The sequence below is a fragment of the Ictalurus punctatus genome, chromosome 24, assembly GCF_001660625.3.
Source record: "Ictalurus punctatus breed USDA103 chromosome 24, Coco_2.0, whole genome shotgun sequence".
Taxonomy (NCBI): domain Eukaryota; kingdom Metazoa; phylum Chordata; class Actinopteri; order Siluriformes; family Ictaluridae; genus Ictalurus; species Ictalurus punctatus.
This window is the reverse complement of record NC_030439.2, coordinates 19,945,343-19,961,753: the sequence shown is the minus strand read 5'-3', so window position 1 is coordinate 19,961,753 and position 16,411 is coordinate 19,945,343. Positions and strand designations below refer to the sequence as shown.

The 16,411-nt window shown below is 46.1% G+C and overlaps 1 protein-coding gene across 5 annotated transcripts in view; it reads left to right on the top strand.

Annotated features, from left to right (window-relative positions):
- Positions 1–16,411, top strand: part of hdac5 (histone deacetylase 5) — a 95,096-nt gene that overhangs the window by 48,748 nt on the left and 29,937 nt on the right. For 3 of the 5 annotated variants that reach the window (XM_053675202.1, XM_053675201.1, XM_053675199.1), the window contains 4 exons: positions 10,501–10,802; positions 12,400–12,544; positions 15,143–15,248; positions 15,363–15,496. In XM_053675202.1, the coding sequence (XP_053531177.1) occupies positions 10,501–10,802; positions 12,400–12,544; positions 15,143–15,248; positions 15,363–15,496 (687 nt within the window). Of the gene's footprint in view, positions 1–10,500; positions 10,803–12,302; positions 12,545–15,142; positions 15,249–15,362; positions 15,497–16,411 lie in introns of those variants that run through there. The other 2 variants (XM_053675200.1, XM_053675203.1) reach the window with 2 other exon arrangements.

Here is a 16,411-nt window from a genome sequence, read left to right as displayed (position 1 = left end):
ACTCACACACATTCTGTCACACTCTCATACACTCTCACACACACTCACACTCTCATACACACACACTCTCACATTCTCACACACTCTCATACGCACACACACACACACACACATTCTGACACACTCTCACACTCACACACATTCTGTCACACTCTCATACACGCTCGCACACACTCACACAATCATGCACACTCACACACACTCAGACTCTCACACACACTCACACACACTCACACTGCTTTACTGTTGACAAGCGGTGATTAGATCGTTGTGTTTCTAATCTGTTCTTACACACGGTTTATCTAAAGTACCTGCTAACGCCAACACACACACACACACACACACACACACACACACACACTCCCCTCAGGACTTCAGATGTGCCATTTTAATCCCTTAATGGTGACCATTGTTGTGTGTGTGTGTGTGTGTGTGTGTGCGTGTGTGTGTGCTCTCAATGTGCTTTCACTAAATATTAGTTCTGTCACGGTGATGGATTCTGATTGGTCAGAAGGTTGTTGATTAGTTCTCTATAACAGCAGCTCTGACAGTGGCGCATTTATCGTTTCTATAGCAACAGCGCTTTCACGGGGACTTTCACGGGGACTTTCGCGGGACTCCCACGGCGGACGCTCCGCATAAACCGGATTAAAAACCGCGTGTAATCGTCGCCATGTACAGGGACGTCCGTTCAACATTCACGGAAGGAGTCTCCAGTGTCAGCGCTCGGCTTTCCGACGTCTTATCGCGAGACAATCGCCTCCGAGGTGGATCGAGTAACTCCGCTTCATCGCACCGAGCGAAGAACTTTAGTTCCTGAACTCCGCTGTCCAATTATCCGGGTGATGTTCTGCCGCTGCTGTCACCGTGTAAAGGAATCTCCCTGCAGCAGGGACTTGTCAGATCCCGGCGTAGAGTCGGAGCAGTGAGACAGGCCACTGCCGCACCGCTGCACTTCCCATCAGGATATATTCCTCCATCTTTTTCACTTCAAAGGCCGTCTCTCTGCAGGAGCCCGGTCTCCGTTCCACCATCCGCAGCACAGAGCCCGAGCGAGAGAAAGGGAAAAAACTCGAGCGTGCTGTGTGTGTGTGTGTGTGTGTGTGTGTGTGTGTGTGTGTGTGTGAGAGAAAGAGAGACGCTCTAAGCTACAGTGTAGAGAAAGAAGAAGAAAAAACGCAGAGGAGCTGAAAATAGAAGCGCTTTTAAAAGCGCAGTGCGAACCCCAGAGCCCTCGCTCGCCTCCCCTTCCCCCACCGCTCCCGGTGCATTATTAATCCTGGCTTATTTATAACCCACTTTTTCACAGGCACACTCCGGGTTCTGTCACGGCTCGTCTTTAATCTCCCCGAGGGAGTCCAGAGGTGGGGACGGAGCGGACGACGGACGTGTAGATGGAGGACGAATAAAAGAAAAAGTCCAAAGAGAAAGTTGTGAGAAAATACGTCCAAAAAAAAACGTAAACCAACGAGGAGCTCCCTTCCCCCAACCCCAATCCCTGGCCCTGGCCCCGGGAAGACATGAGACGGGGCGGCCATTTTGATAAGTACACGCTACCTCTCGAGGCTTTGCTTTTCTTTCCCCCCGGCTGCGGTCAGTGTGTTTAGTTTTTGACCTGAATGCGAGAGAAAAATTCCACGCTGAGCGCTTGGCAGGCTCGCCGAGAGATTTCCACAGGGAAAAGTCATCGGTATTCGCGCTTAGCTCGCCGCTGCTGGCAGTCGGAACCAACTTCAGCGTTTGTCACGATACCGTTCCAAATCTCACGCGTTAACGTCCACGTCCGGATGTTTGCTTCGGGGGGTGTTGATTAATTTCCCAGAACGGCAGCTCGGACGACGGTGCGGCCGCACCTCGCAAACGATACGCCGTCGTTTCTATGGCAACAGCTAACAGCTCGTACACGTTTTTTTTTTTTTTTAAACGCTCCGCATAAACATTACGGAACGGTTTTCCGTAAAGAGACGTTTATTTAACATTTTACGGAAGGAGTCTCCAGTGTCGGAGGTAAAGCCGTAAGTTTTCCAGCATCTCCAGTGAGAATTTTTTTTTTTTACGCTTCGGAGAAAAAAAAAGAGAGGGTTGTGAGGGAAGGACCGTTTGTAACGGCTATAACGCAACATGTCCGTCCGACAGTCCAGTTAACGTTAAACGTAGCTGTAAACGGATAAAAAGTACAACGGGTCATTCTTTAAAGATAATATAGTAATAACATTTAAGGTTTTTATTTATTTATTAATATTCAAATTGTTTAAATAATTTGTTGTTGTATACAATTTTTTAAATATATATATATATATATATAATTTTTTAAATAATTTTAAAAATAATAAAAAGGCTAAATAAATATTAGCATGCCTGTAGCACTTTTCTAACACTCAGGGTTGCCATACAAACATTTACTGGTACATTAAAAAAAGAAAAGAGTTGGGAGAATGGGTGTTTGAAGTGAAATTTTAATATATGAATATGCATGAATGTCGGTGGATGTTTAGTTGAGTAAAAAATGTAAAATCAAGCCGAACGTCGGCAACAATATAAATTATTACGGGTAAATGAGCAAAACGGTAATATTTATCATTATAATACGGTATTATTTTCCGTTCTTGTGATTTTCACCGTCGAATGCTAACGATCTCTTACTGCGTCTGTCTTGTGTCACATTACAGACTCGTTAATATTCACAAGCTTTGGTATTTGAAGTCATTCGTACGGGTGACGTTTTTATAGTAAGCAGAACGGCCGTTCTGGGCAGGTGGTTGTTCTGAGTGCAGCATAACGACGCCGGGTGTGATTCCGGTTTCCTCGAGATCGGGCTTTAATCTCATTCACTCCTCTTGGCCGCTTGCCCTTCTTCTCTTTCCAGCGACTGTCTGGCAGCAGCTCGCTACTTTCAGTGATGAGTTGTTGTGAATATAAGTTCTCTGGCGCTCTCACAGAGCCTTTATTGTGCGGAATATCTCTACAGAGAATGTTCTTCTCAATCACAGAACGATGCCGGGTCGGCCTCGAGGAAGCAAGTCCAAACTTCGGGTTTTTGGCCGGTCCTGGGGGTTGAACTCTCTGGTTTCGTGCTTAAAGGAACCCGCCGGCGTCTTTCAAACTAATCCCTATTTATTACATCTACTCCAAACTTGCTTTTCTGGCCTTGCCATGCTAGAGTGAAAGTAGGGTTAAAGGGTGTAGGGTTCAACATTGGACTTCCCCCTAGACATCTTGCCCCGGCAACCACTTCCTCTGTAAGAGGCAAGTAGGCTTGTTTACAGCTCATGTGGCAGTGGATGAATCTTTTATTTTGTCCAGATAAGAATCAAGCTAGTCAAAGGCAAGTGTCTTGAGCGTGTACCTGCTGCTGTAATCCTAAAGACTCCTAAGGTTTTGTTGCTTAACCCAGGACTTTCATCCCCAATCGAGACATTTTGTTCTAAGCATCCCCGATCAATACTGTTTGTCTTTACGATTCTACACCCGTGTATATATATACTGTAATGATTTACTATTGAACAACTGCACTATCCGATGTCGCTCAGAAGAGGACGGGATTCCTTTGGAGTCAAGGTTTCGTCCTCATGTCGTCTCAGGGAGTTCTTCCTCGCCACGGTCTGTAGATTCAGGACTTTTTCGGCGTTCACAAATTAACCCAGCCCAGTCTTTGCAGGCCAGGTTGGTCAGGCGGATGCTTTCGGGATGGGGCCTGCTGGAAAAAAATGGGATGCGGTCCTCTGAGATGCATATAGGTTGTTAGAAAGTGACTGCAATTTGATTCCCCGACAACCAGTTTTCATCCGAAAGAATTACCTCGATTGAGCTTGGGTAATGGCGTTGTCGGCGATCTTGTATAGTAGTACCTCAAGACGTTGATTCTACTTCCACTTGGAAGCCTCTGTTCTAAAGTTTTTACATACTGTAGGTTCTTGCCCCAGATGTCTTGCTCTAGGAACCCAGGCTAGTCCAAGACTTTTGGAAAGGTACAGATCCTTGTCACAGGTGGGGTACTGTCAAAGGAACCTCTTCCTTTAGAGGAACATAATTGTAATCACGGTTCATAATCGGATCTTCAAGACCATCGTTAGTACCTTGGGAAACGAGGTAAAAACATACTTTCTGTTTGGTCGGTTCCTCGAAAGTGCTGCACAATAGGCTCAGTTTGTTTGATTTGCGAGATCGCCTTACGTGCATATGCTCAGTAAGACGGATGGAGTCGGTGGAGGCCGGACCGGACAAGATCACAGCTATTTTTAGGGCTCCCTGACGGTGGGTGATTACAGTAATCTCAGTACTCAGATCTAATCTGATGAGGACTTACTCCAGGCTCTGGTTGCATCTGTTCTTTTACTGATTACAACAAGCTGGTTAGTTTATCTAAGAATCTGCCCCCTCCACACCTTCTACTACCTCACCTTCCCATCAGGACCTGCCACTTTCTCAGTTCCTACCAAGAGATCTCTCCACTGTGTCAAGGCATACGCATCCCCCACCAACGTTCGGTTTTTACTGCAGAGGCCAAGGCTTTATTACCAGCACCGAGATTCATTGAGACTGTTCCACAGAAATCCCTTTTAATGATGACTGATTCCGAGTCACGTCTGGAAGCACCGGAGTCTATCAAAACCGATCACCCGACCATCGTGAAGATTTTAAACAAATTGTCATCTCTGGAATCAAAGAATTTTAGTATTATTTTCTGCTGGGTTCTCTGGTAATGAACGAATCCAAACTTAGTGTTTTACTCGTGAATAACTAATCCGGCTCTCGCCATGAATACAGCCATAGACGCTGGCATGGCGTTAAAAAGGGAAGAAAGGAAGAAAGACCAAGAGATCTCTCACAGTCCCTTTATTTAGCTGTAACGATGAGGTAGTTCTTTTTACTTCGCCTGCTTTCCAGTACTATTTTTATCTTCCCTGTTTGCAAAACTGTAACTTGCCCCCCCCCCCCCCTCCCCCCCCTCGCTCTCTCGCTCTCTTTCTCTCTCTCAGTGGATTGCTGTCAACTTCTCTGGCTATGTCTCACCATCTTTCTCACAGCATGATGAACACATTTCCCCAGGCGAAACCGCTTTTGATTGACACTTAATCAATGGTGTTTATCAATGGCTTGCGGTGTGGAAAACACAGCTGTCATTGACATCATCTGTCCAGAACCTTTGGCACCACATAGCTGGATTCTTTTTTTTTTTTTTGTCCTGTGACATCAGTCTCCTGTCCTGAATTAAGTTGCATGATTTTTGGTACCTGCTCGAGATCAACAGCCAAGGGATCTACTACCTGCCTGGTTTGGACCTGATTGGTCACGCGTACTCTCTTAGAAAAAAGTCAATGGTTCCTGGTTGTCTCAAAGGGATCCACTTGGGAACCAGAGAGAGGAACCGTCTGTTATAGGGACACAAACTCAGGCACCAAGTAGGGTTCTCGGATTAAAATTTCTTGTGTACCACACCACACAACACCACCATGAATACCGACAGGAAGTAATCGAGTCGTTGTTGTCGTTTGGGTGAAAACAACAACGTACCTACATTTTTCATTATCGTCAAATTTTACATTTATTGTCACAAAAAGCGCTAGCAGTGCTGCTATGACACACGTAGCCAGAACGAACAGATGTACTTTTATTCGTTTTCTGATCAAGCGGTCCTACAGTTTCAGTCGGTTGGCTTTGTTAGCAGTCGGTTGTTTTCCAGTCCATTAGGCCGTTGGAAACCCAGGTCCACTCGGTACTTGTTTCGCCCTTGTTTTTGAACATGCAGCAGAAAAAGAAAACGCCCTTTACGGACATCGAGAGCTTCTCGAGTTTGGCCTCGGAAGGCGTTTTTCATTCGAAGATGAAACGTTTTACCATCACGAACTGGAATCTAGAACAAGACTGTAAGTCCGTGGTTCCCCTTATTGCTCCGTCGGTCCACCTGCATTGCGCATTTGCACACTTTCCCCTGCTGTAACGCGCCCATTTTAACCTCATTAAGAGTCGAATGAGACGCATCCGTGCAAGGAAAGTGCTAAAATGTGTGTGCTGCGGGGAGTTATGAGAGGGAAACACCAGCAGATCTCCAGCAGAATGGTGCATTAGGAGTCTCGGAACGAGATTTGCCAAACAGTGACGAGCTCGGAGAGATGGAGGGGGTCGGGGAAGGCTGGAATGACAGTGCGGTTATTTTTAGCACTCGGCCTTTGTGGGTGATTACAGTAATCTTAGCACTCGGACCTAATCCGATGACTTAATCCAAGCTGCAGTCGTGTCCCCTGTTTTTATTGATTCCACTCTAGTTGGCTAGTTTGTTCACAAATCTGTCCCTTTTTCGTCTCCCTTCCGATCATCTTTCTCCGAAAGCTCTCGAAATCCCTTCATGTATCTGTAATGAGGAACTGCTTCACACTGCTTCCTGCCTTCCCTCTGCTATTTTTGTCTTCTGTTGGTTGCAAAACTGCGAGAAAAAAAAAGAAGAAAAAAAAAAACCCCTCTCACCATCCGTCTCTATCGCACGCCATCTCTTCACATTTCTCCCTTTCTCTCTCTTCTGGTCTTGCAGTAAACCTGCATCTTCTCTCCTGCTAATTTGCTAAGATGGCTCTTGCCCCTTCCGGCGTCTTCCAGTTCCGCCGTTAAAAGGTTTATTCCCATAACGTCGTAAAGGACCGCACCGAGGAAGCCAGAAGTCAATAAAGCGGATACGGCAGCCTCAGAGGGAATCCCGTTTCGGGGGAATGACTCTCATCAGCGCAGCGATATGAGGGGGATTCCTGTAACTGACTGTGTAGGAGGATGCCGCAGCGATGCTGCCGTTTCATTTCGACGTGCGAAGGAGGCTCTAACTGGATTCCCTTCTCTCGGTACAAAGACTATTGAGCTGAGGAAATAGCCTCGTCGCAGACTTGCGCGTACCCGGCCGTCTCGCGCGCACACATCCTTCGCTCGGCGTTCGTCCTTTCCTTCTTTTCGTCTCTTTTACATCTTGCACGAAGAGCTGCATTGTAAGAAGTACTTTTTTTAAAAAAAGTTTAACCCCTCGTCTCATGACGAGCACCGATAGCACGCGGATTCTTAACATCACGGTTGACTGGGAAGACGTCGGATTTCTGATCAGAACGTCGTGAGGTCGAATCTCAGCACTGCCAAGCTGCCACTGTTGGGCCCTTGAGCAAGGCCCTTAACCCTCAACTGCTCAGCTGTATAAATGAGATAAATGTAAGTCGCTCTGGATGAGAGCGTCTACCACATGCTGTAATGTAATGACTAAAAACACCGGCCCGGCCCGGCCCGGCCCCTTCACGTTTTCCTCCTTAAACGGTACGTAATGTGGTATGGTATGTGGTCCTCGTCGAGTTTCAGCCGGGAGAACATCTAGGAACCTGGACCTTCATGTGTTCTCGCGTTCCATGCGTGTACGCGCGCTTGGTCGGTCGAGTGAATCCGAATCCGAGCGGAATCAAAGAACTTTCATTGGTCAGGAATTCATCGATGGTGAAAATGTATCAAACCTTCAGCTGAGCCTCCTTAAATAACCGGTTAGATCAGTTCTCTCGACAGACCCCGAGCTACTGGCGGCATGTTGACGTTTCTCGGTTTCGCCAACTGGAAACCAGCGTGTATGTAGACCGACGGTGCGGATTTCAGACCTACACGCACTTTTCTCAGAGGGGAAACCTCGCTATTCCCAACGGATCCGGTTCGGTTTCCAGTCTCGCTGTGCTAGCTAAGTTGCTAGTCTCGGTTCCTAGCTAGTTTTTCCGCCCGTTAGCTCGTGTGAGAACACCGAACTTCAAGTTGCACTTCGCGCGTAGACTTCAGGTCAGTGTTCCATCTCGAGGCACAAATTTATTTATTTATTTAATTTTTTGGATTATTTTCCACGCTTGGAGTTGGAAATAATTCCTGGTTGCCTAGCAACAGTGTTTTCGAAACTCTAACTGGCGGCGTGTGAACTTTGCTCAGATGAAATCGCAAATTAGAGCTGCATTTGAACACAGCATTTGTATTATTTTTTTATTCAGGCATTTTTATTTTATTTTATTTTTTTTAGAATAATTCTTACGTTTCAGAAGTGTCCAAATATCGTCAGAATTATTGGCACCCTTTGAAAATATAGGTACAAAAAAAAGACCTGTTGGTTATCTTAAATACTAAAAATATGCGATGAGTGTAACCCTTGAAATAAATTTATTCGAAGAAAATTTAAAAACCGTATGAGTCATAATTATTGGCCCCCTAGAACACAACTGAAGCATGTAACTGCGGAGATATTTTTACCAAGGCGGCAATATTCCTGGAGCTGTATTGCTATATATTGTTTCTTACTTTTGACATCAGGACCCTTTTTGTTGACCGATTTAATATAGAATCGTTCTCATTCTCCCAGTATGGAAGCGTCCTCGTACTGTATGTTCTGGTTTTATTTCTGTACGTAGTAAGGAATTTACCGATTTTGGACGGGTTCATTACCTGATAGACTTACGTCCTTTAAACTTGTTTGTAAATAGTTAAGCGCTTGTGTCCGGGGGAAATCCGCGCTAAACTCATCTGTACGCTCTGGCGTTAGCAGCTCACGGCGGTGAGCCAGCACACGGGCCACAGACACCCGCACTCCTCGGCTGATGACGCTGGGGGTTAATCTGATTTGCGAGCAAGCCGAACGCTTCTTTGTTTGGCATTAAGTTGTGAGGAAATGCAGGAAAGTACCTAAGTAGTTAAAGTTGTGTTTTTTGAGGTGGGTTTATTTATTTATTTATTTATTTATTGCGGTGCTTTTACATATTTTCGTACAGAACCTCGGCGTGTTCTTAGCCTCGGTGCGGGTCTTCAGGCAGGTGAGAACACGCTCGGGTCCGAGATCGTCTCGGCACGCGTTTTTTTCTCTTTTCTTTTTGGTTTGTTTAATTGTGCGCCGTGTGAAACCAAACGAACCGAAAGTGTACTCGGACTCGATAAACAGACGAACGGAAGGTTGTGAGTTCAAACCCCGGGACTTCAAGAGAGCCGGCGTTTGACTTTCACAGCTTAGATCGGATTCCTGCCGTATAACTCCGTAAACTGCGAAATGCCATCGGATCGAATGTCTGATTAAAGTGCTACGCTTTCTAAGGTGCCCGTATCCTCTCTGTCCGAGGTTGTTGTTTTCACCTGGAATTGTGCCCGATAGAACTAATTGGCGTGACGTGACTCTCCCGATGCCGTGTTTCACGGATAAATTGCTTTCTCGGAGGTTATCGGGTTCGCGGCACATTCGTCTGAGGAGTTTTGATTGAACCGTGCTCCGGCGTGCGTCTGCCTCGTTATTTATCTCCAGCCTTGTTTTGGAGCGCGTCGGCGTTTCCCCCCGCGCTGTCTGCGGCGTGATGGTGGAGAACGGATGGATGAAGAAGGAGAGACAGCAGGAAGCAGGCAGGAGCTGCAGGAGGGCATCTGAGACAGTGCCAGATGTGGCAGTAGGTTAGCGGTGGAGGAGCTACAGAGACGCTAATTCACCCGGGATCAGGGACGTGCCGTGGCCAAACGGGGCGAATCCACTGCGCTAGCGAGCGGCCTTAAAAGTAGAACCGTGTCAGAAACGAAGCGTTTTTTAAATGCCGATTTTGGAATTTGCCTTCTGTGGAACGCGGAGAGATATTTCACTCTGCCCTTCTCCACCCCGAAACCTCCCACTGGTTATGAATATTCATTCATTCAAAGCAGCCTCTCATTAATATTCATGACCTAGTCTTTTATAACCCGCTGCTGTTTCAAACCAGAGCGGATATTCACCGATCCGTTATTTAACATCACGAAACGGTGAGAGAGTCCGGCCGCGTCCGGTCGTACCCGGTCTGTTTCAACTGTGAGAAGAACGCGATGGCGAGCAAGGCGAGGAAACACCACGGAGGTCAGAACGCACTTCATCCAGAGATTATAGTGAACGAAGGGGGGGTTTATGTGCCGCTTTGCAGCGGGAGCGCTCCTCACGTCACGTTGACGTTATCGTTGACGCGACGTGTGGGAACCCATTCCAAATGGGATATTCGTGCACTAAACAGTGTGCGTGTGGAAAATAGTGCGGCGTAAGCAATTACTTCCTGTATTAGTGTGTGGTTTGGGAGGCAGCCCATGTGTCAGTGGACGAATCACATACAGACACGGGCCATTTAGGTGAATCTCTCACGAGACGTAAATAGCATGACTGATTACTGGTGTCACCCCAGAGTTGATTCATTTCCTGTAACAGCACGTGTTGAAGTGTTTTATTCCTCTTAAACCACAGCAGCTTACCAACGATTACAGGTTTACCTCTGACGCTGGAGACTCCTTCCATACATGTTAAAGAAATACCTTCTTCTAAGAGGAAAAACTTCACCATGTTTGTGATTACTCCCGTGATGTGCCGCTGCGCTACTGTCAGAGCTGCTGTTATAGAAAATGAATCAACACCTTCCGACCAATCAGAATCCAGAATATTTTTTTTTTTTCCCAGATGTTGTGTGACCATTCATTCTTTTTTCTTCCTGCTCTCTCTCTCTCTTGCTCTCTCAGTGGTGGAGGTGAAGAGCTCGCTGCCCTCGGGTATGCAGAGTCCCGTGGCCGGAGGTGTCAGTGAACAGGGCGGTGGAGGAGGAGGAGGAAACGCCGGAGGTCCGGTGGACTTGCGTACGGATCCTCGCCTGAGCGCTCTGAGCGTGATGGACCCGGCACTGAGGGAACAGCAGCTCCAACACGAACTTCTCCTCCTCAAGCAGCAGCAGGAGCTTCAGAAGCAGCTTCTGTTCGCCGAGTTCCAGAAACAACACGAGGTGCTCACACGGCAGCACGAGGTCCAGCTGCAGGAGCACCTCAAGGTAGGTGAACAGTCCCTGACATCGGGGTGTTACACCAGCATGCGTCTTCCTGCAGAACTCCAAACTCCGCTTCGTAACGCTCACGAGAGACGCTGACGTTGTAATAGTGGGCGTGTCTTCTAAGGGGCGTGGTTTGTAATCCTGACGGACGTTTTAGGTATTTGTTTTAGGCGTAACTTGTTGTAGTGGGCGTGTCTTGTAAGGGGCGTGGTTTGTAATCCCGACGGACATTTTAGGTGTTTGTTGTGGGCGTAACTTGTAATAGTGGGCGTGTCTTGTAAGGGGCGTGGTTGGTAATCCTGACGGACGTTTTAGGTGTTTGTTGTGGGCGTAACTTGTAATAGTGGGCGTGTCTTGTAAGGGGCGTGGTTTGTAATCCTGACGGATGTTTTAGGTGTTTGTTGTGGGCGTAACTTGTAATAGTGGGCGTGCCTTGTAAGGGGCGTGGTTTGTAATCCCGACGGACATTTTAGGTGTTTGTTGTGGGCGTAACTTGTAATAGTGGGCGTGTCTTGTAAGGGGCGTGGTTGGTAATCCTGACGGACGTTTTAGGTGTTTGTTGTGGGCGTAACTTGTAATAGTGGGCGTGTCTTGTAAAGGGCGTGGTTGGTAATCCTGACGGACGTTTTAGGTGTTTGTTTTAGGCGTAACTTGTTGAAGTGGGCGTGTCTTGTAAGGGGCGTGGTTTGTAATCTTGACGGACGTTTTATGTGTTTGTTGTGGGCGTAACTTGTAATAGTGGGCGTGTCTTGTAAGAGGCGTGGTTTGTAATCCTGACGGATGTTTTAGGTGTTTGTTGTGGGCGTAACGTAATAGTGGGCGTGTCTTGTAAGGGGCGTGGTTGGTAATCCTGACGGACGTTTTAGGTGTTTGTTGTGGGCGTAACTTGTAATGGTGGGCGTGTCTTGTAAGGGGCGTGGTTGGTAATCCTGACGGACGTTTTAGGTGTTTGTTGTGGGCGTAACTTGTAATGGTGGGCGTGTCTTGTAAGGGGCGTGGTTGGTAATCCTGACGGACGTTTTAGGTGTTTGTTGTGGGCGTAACTTGTAATAGTGGGCGTGTCTTGTAAGGGGCGTGGTTGGTAATCCTGACGGACATTTAGGTATTTGTTGTGAGCGTAACTTGTAATAGTGGGCGTGTCTTGTAAAGGGCGTGGTTGGTAATCCTGACGGACGTTTTAGGTATTTGTTGTGGGCGTAACTTGTAATGGTGGGCGTGTCTTAATAACACAATAACACATACTGCAGAGCGCATAATTATTCTTTAGAATGTATTTATTTCAAATATTTTTTAAACAGTTTATCTTATCTGTTGCTGTAGCATTCCCGAATCATTAGAAATGAATGAATGTAAGTTTAAGTGGGAGAGTTGCACTTAGTGTGTGTGTGTGTGTGTGTGTGTGTGTGTGTGTGTGTGTGTGTGGGTGTGTATAAACAGTTCTGGTTTGACGTCTGTGCGTGTGTGGGTGACGTACCTTGATCGACATGTTCTCTTTTTCAGCTTGTAACCTTTGCCCACTGGCTGAATGTGTGTTTGTTTGTTTGTATGTGTGTGTGTGTGTGTGTGTGTGTGTGTGTGGGTGTGGGTGTGTGAACAGCAGCAGCAGGAGTTGTTGGCAGCGAAGCGTCAGCAGGAGTTGGAGCAGAAGAGGAAGCTGGAGCAGCAGAGGCACGAGGAAATGGAGAAACAGAGGCTGGAGCAGCAGCTCATCATGCTGAGGAACAAGGAGAAGGGCAAAGAGAGTACGCACCACACACACACACACACACACACACACACACACACACACACACACAGGTCACAGCCGAGATCTCTAGACAGGTTTCACGCCAGCTTTTATGGGATATGCAAAAGTCTGTCGAAACCCGAACCGCAGCAGCGGCACCTTCTCTAGGCTCCGCCCACTTTTAGAATGTGAGAAGCGTTCCACATTATAGAGTTTAGCGTTGGAGACGCACTGAATGTCTTTTGTGAAAGAATTCCTGGCAATAAACTCTAATAGACTCTCTCTCTCTCTCTCTCCCTCACACACACACACTCCCATGTTGCTCGTATCCCCCGAGCAGGTTACGTCATAAGCGGCGGTCACACATCTGCAGAATTCATCTGCGTGTGCGAAAGTATTTGTCCCCACCGTGTCTCCTACTGTACAGGCGTAATTTAATTTACCGCTCTGACGCACCGCGCTCTATTTATATCACGCTCTGATTCACACACTGTGTTATGTAACATGCAGGTTATTATTATTATTATTATTATTACTAATTAGATTTTTAATGGTGTAAAACGATGAGAATACAGAGAGCGAGAGAGAGAGAGAGAGAGAGAGAGAGAGCGCTCCAGGGACACGAGTGCAACCTTGAATTATTTCTCACACACACACACACACACAGAGAAAGAGAGAGGAGTGTATCAGGGTTTGTACACGTCACACACTGAAAAAGCAAAGAAATCATCTGATTTAAATGCCTCTTCCGGTGAGAATAAAAACATCCAATAAAAATGTGTTCCTACGTAAGAAGGAAAACGAGAAAGATTAAAAAAAAATAAAATTATTATTTTTTTTTTTAAATATATGAACCCACCACCACTCCACTTTTGGAGGACAATAAGGACTTATTTATTTATTCATTTATTTATTTATTGTTAAAAAACCTCTAAAGGAGGGAGAGAAGAGAAATAACAAGGTTATCCACGTGGAGGAAAGGATTAGAGGGAAAAAAAAATACCTAAAAAAGAAGAAGAAAATAATTGTTTTTAAAAGCAACCAACCTTGATTAACGTTATTTCTCCATCGAGAAAGAACATGAGAATAAAAATAAATAAATAAATAAATAAAAATAGGACAATAATGATTTCTTGTTGTTGTTTTTTTTAATTATTTATTTATTTATTTTATCGTTAAGACCCCTAAGAGCGCGAGAGAGAGACGGGAATAAAAAAGGGGAGCACGGCGAAGGACGAGAGAGAACAATACAGTACGTTAAAGAAAAGAAGGAAAAATCTAGAAATTTCCACCCAACACGGATTAACATGTCTTCCTTCGGAAAAAGGAAAACTAGACGGAAGGTACGAAGAAGAACAAAATGAACCGTTTCCAACCCACACTTCTTATAAAATAAAAACAAACTCTAACCAACGTCGATTCATTTGTGAAGGAAAACTAGAAAAAAGACGCATCGGTGTACAGTCGTTTTCATTGTTTGGACATTAACTGGAGGAGGACAGGAAGAATCGAGGGAGAGGAAACAAGAATAAACGTACAGGACGATACCCGGTGATCCGCGATACCCGGCGTCCAATCGGCTGCTTGTTGCTATGCAGGTTTTAGGTAAAGGTGCAAAAGCCGCTGCTCTGCTGGTTGTTGTTGTATTATTTATTTATATATTTGACGTAATGGATTGTTTTATTCGTCATTTCTGCTTTGCGTTCGATCTTCGCGAATCAGGAGTCGAAAGGTCCTCCCTGTTATCGTTCGTATTGAAGATAACTGTGTCCGTGTGTTAGATGTATAAGTACTGCTTCTTTGGTTTCAGTTGGAGCAGCGCGAGTATTAGGGGTCCAAGCACCAGAGCTGTTCGTTGTACGTTTTGTTGTTGTTGTTGTTGTTTTACACACTATGGGATTCAAAACTTTTTTTTATGAAATTTGGCACACTATGGGTTAAAAAGTCTTCTCAGCAGTTTTTGGGTGTGCCCTGTAAACACTCGAGCGCCACCAAGAGGCCAAATTTGAGCACACATTCCCGTCCATCCCGTCTAGAACCACTCGTCACACAATCAACCCTCTTCCAGGTTCCGGTTTTATTTACTTATTTATTTTTTCGTTGTCGTTGTTGTTGCTACAGTTGCGAATTTGGTTCCGTCCTCAAACCCGAATCGGATTTCTTATTAACCGCAATCTTCTTATGAACCGCGTGTGGTCACTCCACCACTAGACGGCGCTATAATATACGACATGCGGTTCAAGTCTGAAGTAAAACGGTCTTAGAAAACGTTTCCTCACAATCCAGGAACATCCGTGGCGTTTGGTTGACGTCCCGTTCCGCTCGGTTGGGCCGTGATGACGTTTTGGGTTTGTCACGTTGCCGCGGTCCATCGCGGTCCATCTCGACCCCTTAAAAAAAAAAAAAAAAACGTTCCCTGCTGTATTTGACACGTTTTATTACTTTTGTACGTGTATGTAGACGCGTCTTGGTTTTCTCTGCAGCGCAGACGGCCCCTTCGATAACAGCTTTTTCGCTTGACGAAACTCGACACGCAGATCGGCGTGTCTTTTACGCGGGATCCCGCTTTCATTCACGGAATTTCTGTGCTTAGTTGGGCTTTTTTTTCCTTCAGGTGCCATCGCCAGCACCGAGGTCAAACTGAAGCTCCAGGAGTTCCTGCTGAGCAAAAAGGAACCCTCCTCTGGCGGGCTCAACCATTCCTTCCCTCAGAAGTGCTGGTGAGTGGCGTGTTCCAGACTCTTATCACCCGTTCGCTCTGTGCCGAGCATGATGTCCATATGTTTTTCTGTTTTCCTGTGGAAATGTGTGTGTGTGTGTGTGTGTGTGTGTAGGGGTGCTCACCACACATCCATAGACCAGAGCTCCCCTCCGCAGAGCAACACCCCCGGCACACCCCCTTCTTACAAACTGCCTCCCCTTCTGGGATCCTACGAGGGCAAAGACGACTTCCCGCTGCGCAAGACAGGTGAGTGCGTGCGTTCAATTTCCATTGAAGCAAGAGCGAGTATTAGGGGTCCAAGCACTAAAGTTGTACGTTATTACAGTTTGTCCCTTTTATCTTATTAAACTTTAAGCTTGAGTATTAAGGGTCCAAGCACTGATGGTGCAGAAGTTATATTATTATTATTATTATTATTATTATTATTATTATTATTATTACATGCCTTTTTTTTTTGTCTATAGCAACCCATAAAACCATTCAGACAATTTTTATGAAATAATAATAAATAAATAAACACTTATTAAATGTTTTCCCAGCAGTAAAACCCTCTAGCTCCAGCTACAAGTCAAATGTGCACACCCCCCCCCCCCCCCCCCCAAGTCTAGGAAGCATCGTCACACAATCGTCACTCGAGCTTCTTACGATTCGTCACATCGTGAATAGCCATTTCTGTTCCACCGGATCGTAACAGGGGTGTTTTTCGTTCCCGTGCCGTTTCTTAATCCGGCTTGTGACGTACACGGGTATCAGATAAACAAAGCGCAGGGCGGACGCAGGGTGTCGCGTTGGGGCGGGATCGAAAAAGCCACTACGGAAGCTTCTCTCTGGTGTAAGGTAGACGCGTAGATAACTAATAAGGGCTTTCAGTATGAATCAGCTTCTGTACTGCGTTCTGGGGAGAAATGGGTCGGGTTTTATGCACACCGGCGCTCTCTCTCTACCTCTCTCTCTCTCTCTCTCTCTCTCTGTACCTCTCTCTCTCTCTCTCTACCTCTCTCTCTCTCTCTCTCTCTCTCTCTCTACCTCTCTCTCTCTCTCTCTCTCACTCTCTCTCTGTACCTCTCTCTCTCTCTCTACCTCTCTCTCTCTCTCTCTCTCTCTCTCTCTCTACCTCTCTCTCTCTCTCTCTCTCACTCTCTCTCTGTACCTCTCTCTCTC